The sequence below is a fragment of the Cololabis saira genome, chromosome 9 (assembly GCF_033807715.1).
Source record: "Cololabis saira isolate AMF1-May2022 chromosome 9, fColSai1.1, whole genome shotgun sequence".
In the NCBI taxonomy this organism is placed as follows: domain Eukaryota; kingdom Metazoa; phylum Chordata; class Actinopteri; order Beloniformes; family Belonidae; genus Cololabis; species Cololabis saira.
The window spans coordinates 13,845,534-13,857,841 of record NC_084595.1 but is presented as its reverse complement, the minus strand read 5'-3'; the positions used below and the strand labels follow the sequence as shown (position 1 = coordinate 13,857,841).

At 40.4% G+C, this 12,308-nt stretch overlaps 1 protein-coding gene across 1 annotated transcript in view; it reads left to right on the top strand.

The window, feature by feature from the left end:
• kcnt1b (potassium sodium-activated channel subfamily T member 1b) overlaps positions 1 to 10,681 on the top strand; it is a 96,607-nt gene extending 85,926 nt beyond the window's left edge. The window contains exons 31-32 of the mRNA XM_061730523.1: positions 2,215 to 2,299; positions 9,662 to 10,681. Of these exons, the coding sequence (XP_061586507.1) occupies positions 2,215 to 2,299; positions 9,662 to 9,779 (203 nt within the window). The 3' untranslated portion in view covers positions 9,780 to 10,681. The remainder of the gene's footprint in view (positions 1 to 2,214; positions 2,300 to 9,661) is intronic.
• Positions 10,682 to 12,308: the final 1,627 nt, after the last annotated feature.

Here is a 12,308-nt window from a genome sequence, read left to right as displayed (position 1 = left end):
GTAGTGTCATCGGATTTTGAAAGAAAAAATTGAATTTCTAGCACTGAATAAGAATGTTTTTCAACGTTCAAATATTAAACTGCAAAAAATTAAACCTCAAATAATTAATTATGTACATTAACAGACTGCATTTGACAGTTAAACAAGATGACGTTCAGTTGTTGCCTTTTTGAAGCTCTCAGTAAGATGTCATATATTATATAGTTTCATTAAAAAAACACCAAAAACACAAAAATATAATAATAATAAATGTCAGCTGTCTATTACTGAATCTTACACACACAAACCAAACCAATGGCATAAGGAAGAGTTAAGACACACCGAAGCCCCGTTTTCACCGGACGTGGCTAAAATCCAGTCACCATGGTAACCGATAGACTTGTAGTCAAGACCCCCTAAACCGAGACCAGCGGTGCGTCCGAAATGCCATACTAAAAAGTATATACTAAAAAGTATACTTAAATTCAACACACTTTTGAGTAAATATCAGTAGTATGCATTAATTCGGACGTACTGTTAAGAGCGCACACAGCACTTCCTGCCGTTGGGAGGGGGGAGTTGTTACCATGGTAACCTGTCACAGCAGCGGTAGCAGCGCTCCGCTCTTTCCCGTTTATTCTGGCCGAAACAAGATGACATTATATAATATTATTAAATGTGAATATTATAATATTAATATTATATAATAATATTATTATACTTAATATTATACTTATGACATTATACGTATCACTTAGCAACCAAACGCCGCTGCATTGCATTGTGGGAAGTTTCTGCTCGACTAGTGTCCATCAATCCACACTAAAGAAATTCTCTGAAATGAGTATGGATAGAGCATACTATTGAGTACGTTCTAATGTTTCGGACGCACTAAAAAATCTTGCACACTCATTTTGCATACTCATTAGTCATTAGGGTGGAAGTATGCGATTTCGGACTCAGCCCAAGACTCTACCAAGACCAGAGAGTCAAGACCAAGACCAAGACCAAGACCAAGACCAGTTCAGATCAAGACTGGGACCAAACAGAAACCCAGTTATTTCATCATCTTGCGTGAGTTGTAGAGCATCAGCTCCATCCTGGTTCAGCTAGTTTCCATATGAGCTTGTATTCAACTGCAGCTCAATAACACAGAGAAGTGAAGGTCTGATGTTGAACTCACTATAAATGTTTCCATCCATCAGCTGAGATCAGATATGTGTGGCGACTGCACTACCGCTATTTCTACACTATTGGAGGATTGACTCCAGTGCTTTTAAGGATTTACACGACTACTAACTAGTCCCAAAGTCCTCTAGCAGAATAACCAGCTCCAACACCCCCCTCCACCTCAGAAAAGTAATGAATAGTAAATGTTACTGATTTAAATTGTACTTAATTTGGAGATGAAACGTGAATTTTAGATATTAAAGATACACACAATTATGCACTTGAAATTACATTATTTACCATCATAGCAGCAAAATTACACTGAAGAACTGCTGATCCCCAGATTCTGTCACCTTGGTGTGTTAAACTCAATCATCTGAACCCGAGACCTGGCAAGAGCGAGACAAGACCAAGACAAAAAAGGTTTCTCAAGAACTACAAGTCTACTAGCCGATCAGCTGAAGTGGTACTGGGGCGACTCGTGCTCGCTGCTTTTGCTTGACGCACGCTCCCGATTGAATATTTGCAGTTGAATTTTTTGTGGTTGAACTTTTTGACGTTGAAAAACATTCAGATACATAATTTCAATGCATTAATATTCAACGCTAAAAATTCAATCACTTTTTTCTTTCAAAATCCAATGACACAGATTTACTTCCGTACTATGGACTTTACATGTAGTAGTATATGGAAGTCATTCATTACGTTTATTTTAAGGGAAATACTGGTTTAATTGAAGCTTCAACTGTGTATCTTAAAGATTAAAAAGGGTCTTTGACGGCTATTAGTTTGTATTATGTTTGTACAAATCAATATTAACGGAATTAAAATATTGAAAACGCTTCAATAACAATCAGCTGAGTTGTAGTATAAATGATCGAACATTTATTCCCAGACTGTTGAAGGTTTTTCCTGAGCGTTGCTCACTCCGCCTGTGGCCTGACTCGGGATGAAAACATATAAAGTCTCGTATTTTCCGAGGTCTCATTTCCTGACTGATGCACTGAGGAGGATGAAGGAGGGCTGCAGAGCAGCTCTGACGGTCTCCTCTGCCTCTTTCCACAGATGAGATGAACGACCACCAGAACACGCTGTCGTACGTGCTCATCAACCCTCCCCCGGACACCATGCTGGAGCTCAACGACATCGTGTAAGAGCTCCTCTTCCCTTCTTCCAGCAGCCTTTCATCGGGATGTGCCATCTTTCTGACGTAGACCGTCTACAACAGGCGTGTTTCCACTAGCGGGAGTTCGGGGGGGGGGATGTTTCAGGGCCGGATCGTTGACACGTGTCTTTTTTTTATTTATTTTTTTATTTAAATCTTTAAATACAATGAAAAATTAAGAACAAGGGTAACATACAAATACAGAGATTCGAACACCATATTGAAAAGAATTAAACAAAAGAATATATAAAGGACAAGACAGTTGAATGTAAATTAAAAGGATAAATAAAAATAAAAACAACATAATGTGCGAGAGTAGGTTTCATGTAGTCAAATTGAGCAATTTACAGATGCCGATGGTCTTTGAGTAAATTGTCCTTACAAGGAGTACAGGCTTTCTGTAGATGAATTTGGACGTGTGTATGTGAAATTTAGCTAAAAATAAAAACAGATTAATAAAAAAGAAAGCGTCCCTATCTTTGTGATTAAAATTATGAAAACCAAAAATAACATGCTTAAAATAAAGATGAAAATCAGAAAAGACAGAATCAACAATATACTTGTGGAAGTCCCTCCAAAATTTATAAGTGAATTCACATTACCACACCAGAATAAGTGAGAATATGTCTCAGGATGCCTTTGGCAAAAAGAACAATTAACGTCTACATCCTTCTTAAATTTTGATAAATATTGTTTTGCAGGGTAGAATTTGTGTATCAATTTAAAAGAGATCTCTTTGACTTTATTTGTTACGTTGACACGTGTCTCCATCAGGATCCATGAGGCTCATGTGGAACTGAGATTGTTTGCAGTTCCTCGACTGGCCGCTAGGTGGCGAGTTAATCTCCACTGACCTCCATGTTTAGAGCAGAAATAAACATTTACAGCCTGGTTAAAAAAAACCTTGGGGGGGGGGGGGGGGGGGGGGGTGTAGCACGCCAGGAGAGTTTAAATCGAGCAATGAATTTAATTCTAGTATGTTTACTTGACAGTCGATTTAAAGTCGACATGTTAACCGGTGTTCTGCCAATTTCTGCTACCTGCCAAAAAATGCTACTTTGTGGTTTTGCGCATGCGCACAGTCGATTTTTTAAAGTTTGCATAATTTCTTGCATGATGTAAAATGGATAATATGGGATGTTTTTAGAGTAGTTTTAGTTTGAGTATTTGATCCTTCAAAATACACTTACCCATGACATGAATGCATTACACTTTGTGAACATTATACGATAAAGAGGAAAAAAAACAATTCTATCGCTTTATTTTCAGTCATTAGCCTATATTTAACCATGCAGGTCATTAAGAACACGTTCTTTTTTCCAACAATATCTTTATTTGTTTTTTCAAAATCTTTCCAACAATACAAAAGTAAGAGTGCTCTTACACAAAAGGAAACATCAAAGGCCGCTGAACTACTGCCCAGCAGTCGAATCATATTTCTTACAACTCAGATATTTATAAGATATCATAAAGCAACACTCAGTTTAGGTTTAAATGAGAAAAGGAAAGAGAAAAAGAAAGAATAAATAAAACCCCAAACAAAACAAAAAATAACAAATCAAAACAACAAAGGTTTCTCTGTTTTTGAAAGGTTAGCCCAAAATATTTCACCATTGTGCTCAATCCAGAAATACAAACTCAAATATACAATTCGCACAGTAAAGAAAATCAAGTATCAAAAGAAAGGAAATTTAGGAACACTGCTGAGGATCACTAGTAGCTACGACTCATCTGCCCCACTCCCCAGACCGCTCAAATCCACACTCTCCATAAATTCCATAAAAGGACCCCAAATGTCTTGAAACGATGACAGTTTACCCTTTATAATATAAGTGATCTTTTCCATAGGTAATGTCGTAGACAATTCCTTAATCCAGTTATTGAATTTTGGTTTACTGGTACTCTTCCATGAGAGTGCTATGACTCTTTTTGCAAGCAGTAAACACAAATCCAGGGCAGTGATTATTTTTCTAGACACATGGTGTCTATCAGGATATAAACCTAGGATAAATAGTTTAGGGTCAAGGACAAATTTTTTATTTAGTATAGTCTCTAAAGCTTGTTTAATTTCCCACCAGAATTGTTGAACTTTATCGCATTTCCAAATACAATGGAAGAACGTCCCCTTCTCCTCTCCGCACCTGATGCACACGTCAGGGATGGCACCATTATACTTATTTAGCTTTTCCGGTGTTACATATGTCCTCATTAGCCAGTTATATTGTAGTACTTTGAGACGTGTATTGGTAGTTTTTGTTTGTGCTTTAGCACACGCTTCTTCCCAGTCCTCTGAGGACAAGTCCTCCTGTAAATCCTCCCTCCAGGCATTAAGCTTCCGTGAGGAAGACTCAGAGGACCCCTCTGCTAACAAGTTATACAATTTGGAGATAATTCCTTTTCTAAAGCAGTCATTTTTCATTTCATGTTCCATAACGGACAACGGGGGAATTGATACACGCTGATTTTGAGATGATCTAATAAAATTTCTCACCTGTAGGTATTTAAATTGATGTTTACTTGGAATATTGTACCTGGTAATCAGCTCTTGAAATGACATCAAAACCTCACCCTCCGATCCCATGAGATCCCCTATTGTCTTTAAACCCTTTTCAGCCCACTTCCTAAAACCAGGGTCAGCTCTGCCCGGAGGGAAGAAATGGTTACCCCATATCGGGCTGAAGCGTGACAGAGAGGAGGATTCACCTAAATACTTCTTAACCTGGTACCAAATTGTAATCATATTTCTGAGTATAGGATTTTTCGTATTTTTTTTTAACATTTTGACTTTTGCTGAGTATATGTACTGGGGTAGAGGGAGGGGGACTGAGCAATTTTCAATATTTATCCATGGTGGCAGAGACTTATCTGTAAAATAAAACATCATGGTCCTCAATTGAGCTGCCCAATAGAACCAAAGTGGATTGGGGCACCTGAGGCCTCCTCTGTCATATGGTAGGTACAAGAGTGATAAGCGTAGCCTCGGCCGTCTATTATTCCACAAAAATCGTATGAAAATCTTCTTTAAAAGTGAAAATAAATCAACAGGAGGTGGCAATGGGATGTTCTGAAACAAATACAGGAGTTTGGGCATTATATTTAATTTAAGAACATTGATTCTTGCTATAAGTGACAAGGGCAAGGAGTTCCATCTATCTATAGAGGAAGTAATTGAGTCAACCATGGGGGTGTAGTTAACTCCCACAATGTCATTTATACATGGTACGATCCTAATCCCCAGATATGTAAAGCAGTCTACTTTTTTAAAGTGGAAAGGATTTCCGGCATTGTTTCTTTCTTCTGAATTAAGTAACATTAATGAAGATTTGTCTTCATTTACTTTATATCCTGATATATTTCCAAATGTGTTTATTAGATCTAGCAAGGCTGGAATCGAATGTTTTAGGTTTCCCAAAAAAAGAATGACATCATCAGCAAATAAAGCAATTCTGTGTTCCTGTTGGCCTACTGACAAACCAGTTATGTCTTTATGAGACCGCACTGCAATGGCGAATGGTTCAATTGCTAGAATAAAGAGTAAGGGCGACAAGGGGCACCCCTGCCTACATCCCCTTTTGATTTTAAATGATTTAGATATAACTCCATTTGTTAATATTTCAGCATAAGGTTCATTATATAAAAGTTTAACCCACCGACAAAAATTATCCCCACAGCCAAATCTTTTCAATATCTCAAATAAATAGGGCAATTCAACTCGATCAAAGGCTTTTTCGGCATCCAATGATAACAAAGCAGTGTCTGATTTTCCTTCAAAATTATAAAGAATATCCATCACTCGTCTCACGTTATGAAATCCCTGTCTACCTACAATAAACCCATTCTGGTCACCTGCAATTATGTCAGGTAATATTCTCTCCAATCTTCGAGCCAAGATTTTGCAAAGTATCTTCAAATCCACATTAAGAAGGCTTATTGGTCTAAGGTTTTCACATTTATTGCAAGGTTTGCCAGGTTTGGGCAATAATGTTATCAGAGCTCCTCTTAATGAGGAAGGGAGAGTTCCCTTTTCAAATGAGTCTGAGAACATGTCAAAAAGAGGGGGCAGCAATTTAGCTTTAAATTTTTTATAAATTTCTGATGGCAGCCCATCTGGGCCCGGGGCTTTACCTGTCTTCAAATGATCTATTGCTATCGATATTTCCTCCTTAGTTATAGCTGCACCAAGATCTACACTTCTTGATTCTGGAATATTGGTTATTTGAAGGGTATCTAAGAAGAAATTTTGGTCTTGTCCCATATGTGTTATGTCTGAACTGTATAATTTTTCAAAAAAAACCTTAAAAGTTTCATTAATTTCTAAAGGATCCACAATCATCTGTCCATCACTATTTTCAACTGACGTAATATTTTTCTCATTTTGTAATTGTCGGAGGCGCCAGGCTAATAGTTTCCCGGACTTCTCTCCTTGATCATAAAAAGCCTGTTTGAGACGCAAAACATGTGAGGCTGCCTTAGAGGCAGAGAGTTCGTTATACTGTGTTCTTAGTAGCAGAAGTTTCTGATGGATGTTTGGACATAGTGTTTGATAATATTCCCTCTCAAGCAACCCAATCTCTGCTTCCAACTCTTTTGTTTTCTGATAGGTTTGTTTTGCCTTATAGCTCGTAAAGCTAATTATCTGACCTCTTATATAGGCCTTAAAGGCTTCCCATCTTGAAGAGGGTGGTGTTTCATCTGTATTGGTTTCAAAAAATATATCAATTTGATTATCTATGAAGGATACAAATTCTGGGTCTAGGAGCCATTTTTGTTTAAATCGCCACCTAGGAGGGTCTGTCCTTAGTCTTAAATCTTCATATATTAATGAGTTTGGTGCATGGTCAGATATCAAGATGCTATCATAGTGACAGTCCTTTACTTTATGTCTCAAATTTGCAGAGATTAAAAAATAATCAATACGTGAATATGATTTATGAGTACTTGAATAACAGGAATATTTTAAACCTTTGGGATTCATATCTCTCCAAACATCCCTCAGATTTAGTTCCTTCATAAAGTGTTGAATTGTCTGTCTACTTTTAGGATGAGAATTATCAATACCCGAGCTTCTATCCAGTTCTGGGTTCAATGTGCAGTTAAAATCCCCTGCTATAATATAGCTACCAGGCAGAGATGAAATGGTAAGAAAGAGATTATGAAAAAACTTGGGGTCATCAATATTTGGAGCATAAATATTTATCAGGTTTATTTTTTCTGTAATAAGTGTGCCCTGCAGAATAATATACCTCCCATTCTTGTCTTTGATAACCTTTATCACATGAAATGGTATAGATTTATGAACCAAAATCATAACCCCTCTTGCCTGAGAAGTAAAGGATGCTGAATATACACTGCCCTGCCACCTCCTCCTAATTTTCGCCTCCTGAGAAGACAACAGGTGGGTTTCCTGAAACATCATAATATCAGAATGTATGGATTTCACCCTAGCCATTACCTGTTTGACTTTTTTCAGCTTTTGCAATCCTCTGCAGTTCCAAGAAGACATTTTAATTCTTAATTTACCAGACATAAACGTAAAAAATTGAACGGACTTCCTGAGGCTTTCAGATTATTTAAAGGCAGAGAAACAAAAAACATCTGGATGTTAAAAACCACATCCATAACAGTGAACATTGAAGAAAAAAAAAAAAGAAAACCCCTCAGCTTAAAACTTTGTTTTAAGCCCCTCCCCCTTTTATATACTGGTACCTATCTAACAGCTGAAGGCTGCTCCACACAGAAGTGAGGATCAACCGACTGTACCTGAACACTTTTTTCTCCCTCTTACCCCACCCCGCTACATAAGAAACTCGCTATTAAATACGTTCAGAAGATTAAACTGTGATCCTCTGGACCAACGCATTTCAAATATAAGAAGCCATTAACCCTTTTTTATTTTTACTCATCATAACTCTGTGATTATCCATCCAGCATCCACTGAAATGTGGTGATGTGTACTTCGTCTCACCCAGATCCAGTTTCTGCTTTCAGAGTCCTTACAAAGTTCTCTGCTTCAGCTGGCTGATTAAATATGCGCGACTGTCCGTTGTGTGTCACCAGCAGCCGTGCGGGAGGAATCATGCCGTATCGGATCCCCATGGCACGAAGCTGCTGCCTCACGCCGTCAAACTCTTTCTGTTTTTTGTGCACACCAGTTGCAAGGTCCTCGTAGAATCTCACCGGGTGGTTCTTGAACAGGATCTGTCCCTTTGCCCTGGCGGCTCTTATCACGGCCGTTTTATCCTTGTAGTTTAAAAACTTCATGATAAGAGTCCTTGGTGCAGCGGTGTTTGATGTATTCCTTTGCCCGACCCGATGCGCTCTCTCCAGCGTCAGCGCGGTGCGTAACGGCGCCAGGTCCAGCGCCTCCGGCAGCCACTTCTCCAGGAAAGCGCACGCGTCTTCTCCCTCTGCGCCCTCGGGTAGACTGACCAGTCTCAGGTTGGATCGTCGCGATCTGGCCTCCAGATCCAGCACTTTTTCCTCGAGATCTTTGTTTTTATTTTCAAGAGCCTGAACTCTCGTTTCCAGGCTGGTGATGCCATCCTCTGCTGCAGATATCCGGACCTCCGCCTCACCGACCCGCTCGGCACACTCATTAACTTCTTTCTTCACACTCTCTATTGCAGACAAAATACCGTCTAGTTTGGAGGAAAAATCTGATTTCAAATTTGCTATTGCAGCCAGTATTTCTCCTGAGCGCACTTCGGTCGCCTTTTCCATCTCAGTCGGCGATGCGCTGTTTTCCTCCTCCATGGTCTCGCAGGTGCTTATATTAGCCTCGCTGCGGTCACTACTAGTTTCGGAGCTAGCTCTCGAAGTGAAGTTGGGTAACTTCGACTGAACCGGCTTACTAGAACTTTTACTGGGTTTCCTTTGCGAGAGAGGCATCACAGCTCTTTTTTAGACGTCGTTCAACGTCTCATATAACGAGTATAGTCCAGAATTACACAGAAAGGTAGCGGAGCCGAAGCGAGCACGTCCTCTCAGCAAGCCGCCATTACCGGAACCCAAGAACACGTTCTTATTTACAATGACGGCCTGGCAAGAGACAAGGACCACTTGGGGGGGGGGAAGAAGTGGTTTAGAGAGTAAAACACAGTAACATTGTAGTTCTACAAAGGTAGAAAACCATTAGGTAGCATTTTTTGGCAAAGCAGCAAAAAATGGCAGAACACCGGTTTATTCTGCATGAACGTCTGCAGGACCCGGGAGCAAAGATAACTTTGATTGAGATGCGGTGGGCGTGTTCCCCTCAGTTTCCTGCTCAAAGAGAAACGGGCTTCCGATCTTCAGACACCAATGTTTCTGCACTCCACGGCTGACTCAACGCTGGTTTTGTCCCTGCAGGTACATCATCCGGCCCGACCCGCTAGCACACATGCCCGAGGACGCCCAGGTGGGTCAGCCTCGCAGCAGGAACCAGCAGGAGTTCGGCACGGAGACGAGAGACGAGACTCACCTGTGACGCGCCCTCAGATCTCCACGCCATGACCCTTGACCCGGGACGCCCCGCCGGGGCCCGCGGGCCCACGTTTCACTGAGAAGGGCTGGACTCGGACCAAGAACAGCTGATCGTTGTCCATCATGTCTCCCAGCCTCCGACGGGACAGACGGCCCCAGAGAGACCCGATGTTTCCCCCCCGAGCTGCTACAGGAAGATGCATGAAGAGTGCCTCGCCATCGCCCGGTCCCCCCCGAGCCCCGCCCCCCCCCAGCCCGAGGAACGATACCACAGAGCCGTGTTGTGAGATGCGTCTGAAAGGTTTACGGAGGTTTCTTTGCACATGATATCTTTGCTCAAGGGGCGACGTCGCCCTGATGCCACGACTCCTGCTTCAAACTCCACTTTAAAAGAAAAAAGAAGATTTCAAACCTGAAACTCTCGGCGACTCCGCCCCCATCCACGTCTACAGATCTCAAAACGGGAATCATGTTTTCTAGCAACAAACAAATTCATCAAATTTCTACCTTTTCAAGCATTACCAGGAATTGAAGGTGCATGTGCACTTTTCTTCATTTATTACCTCAGCTTCATCTTTTCTTTCAGATTTTATCAGGAAGGGGTTTGTTTTTCTTTAAGAGCACAAACGTTTTTACCAAATAGTGTCGTCTGTGAACAAAAGTGAGCATTTGTCTCTGAGCTGCTCGGCTTGTCGAGAAGTGAATATTGTTTAACTATTTCATGATTCATTATTATTGCAGTGGGACATGTATGAAGCCTGAATGATGCCTGCTGCAGATGTGTTGTTTATTTAACCTTTTGCTTTGTGACGTTAACTTATTTGTACAAGATGAGCCACTCTGGATCTATTTTAGAACACCAGTTTGTTTATAAAAGAAAGAGAAGAAAGTCTGTTGCTGAAGTGTTTAAGTTCATACAAATGAGTTGCCAGTTTGTTTGTTTTTTATATAAACTAGATTAATTTAGCTTTTAGAAACAGCTGATGTGTGTTTCAACACAACAAATAATCATAATTCTGTATAATTTAGCTGGATGTTTCTAAACTGCTGCTATTTTAATTGTAACCCACATTTGGCTTCCACTGACAAGGGCGATTGGAGGTGAGCGTGGCCGTGCTCGTCCACCAGAGTCCAGAAACCTTGTTTAACTGAGCCACAAGCACCTAAAGTGGCCCAGATTTGGCCCAAATGTTTTGATTTGGCGTTGCTATTTTTGTAATTTCAAGTAAGTTAGTACATTTTCCAGCTCATAAATGTTTTTCTGAGAACCGTCTGGTTGAAGACGACGTATCGAGAAGTTACTGAACAGAAAATGATTCATCAATGAGACGTTTCAGGCGAAGCTCACGGAAACTACATGAAGGATAATAGAAGCAGGTTGTTGGTTAAATTATACACATCACAGTATATTTGAATATGTATTTCCTTTATTACTATCCAATAAGTTTCCCCCTCGGTTATATAACATTACAATTATTCATCAACAGCTTGTTTGGTTTCATTGGCTCAGCCTGGATCCGTTCAACAGAAAGTATTTCTGATTTTCCAGCTGGATGAATCTGATTCAGCTAAAGTTCTACCTTCCTTTCTTTCTTTTCTTTTTAAACAAATATTTACAGACGTATAAAGTTCTTCGCTGTCCTGCAGATTTATTTTGGAACGAGCTAAAAGTGAAGAGCTCTCTGTCAGTATTTAATCTTAATTCACTTGGAGCCGGATGTTGGATTTGCATTCTGTAAATAGGGACTTTATAATCATCTGTTCATTGTTCGCCGGTTTATTTTTTGTTATGAAAAGTGAAGGACTTGAACTATTTTTGCACTACGCTCTGTGGCGACGTATAGAGCATAACGGCACGACCCTTTAACCTGCGTCTGCACGACCCGGCGGGCAGTGTTCAACCGTCAAAGGTGCAGGAACGCCCACATCCAACCATCACATCGTCCTTGCAGCTTTTTGGCAGAACTTACCTTGGTGTGTGCCATTTATATTTCTATATTTTTTAATGGAAGGATTGTTTTCTTTGACGTTTACGTTGGTTCCAGAGGTTTACAGAGTCCTTCAGTGGCCCGTCTGAGGTTTACAGGGCGAGCTGAGGAGTGACGGCGTGAGCGACATCGGTGGAGGAAACACTCGTACACCATCTTCCACGCTCCTCAACCCCCACCACTCCACAACCAGTCTGTCACCACGTATCTACCACACAAGGCATGCTATCTCTAAAAAGCATGTTTTGATATACAAGCTTGCCAAGAACTAAACATTTCACACATTTAGCAGGACGTTTAGCATCGTATCTTACCGCAAGAGAAGAACCATAATCAAGTGCTTGCAGGTCGGATCCATCACTTTCTACTTGTATGGACAGAACATGCATGTTGTCTCGGTGTTATCAGAAGCCAGTGTGTTGTGTTTACCTCACTTTGTTTTGAGTCGATGTCAAAAGGAAGTTGATCCATTTTGTACTATTTCTTATGGTTTCTTTTCTGCACATAACAGAGATGAACAAATAAACGCTGCATGCAGCCACACA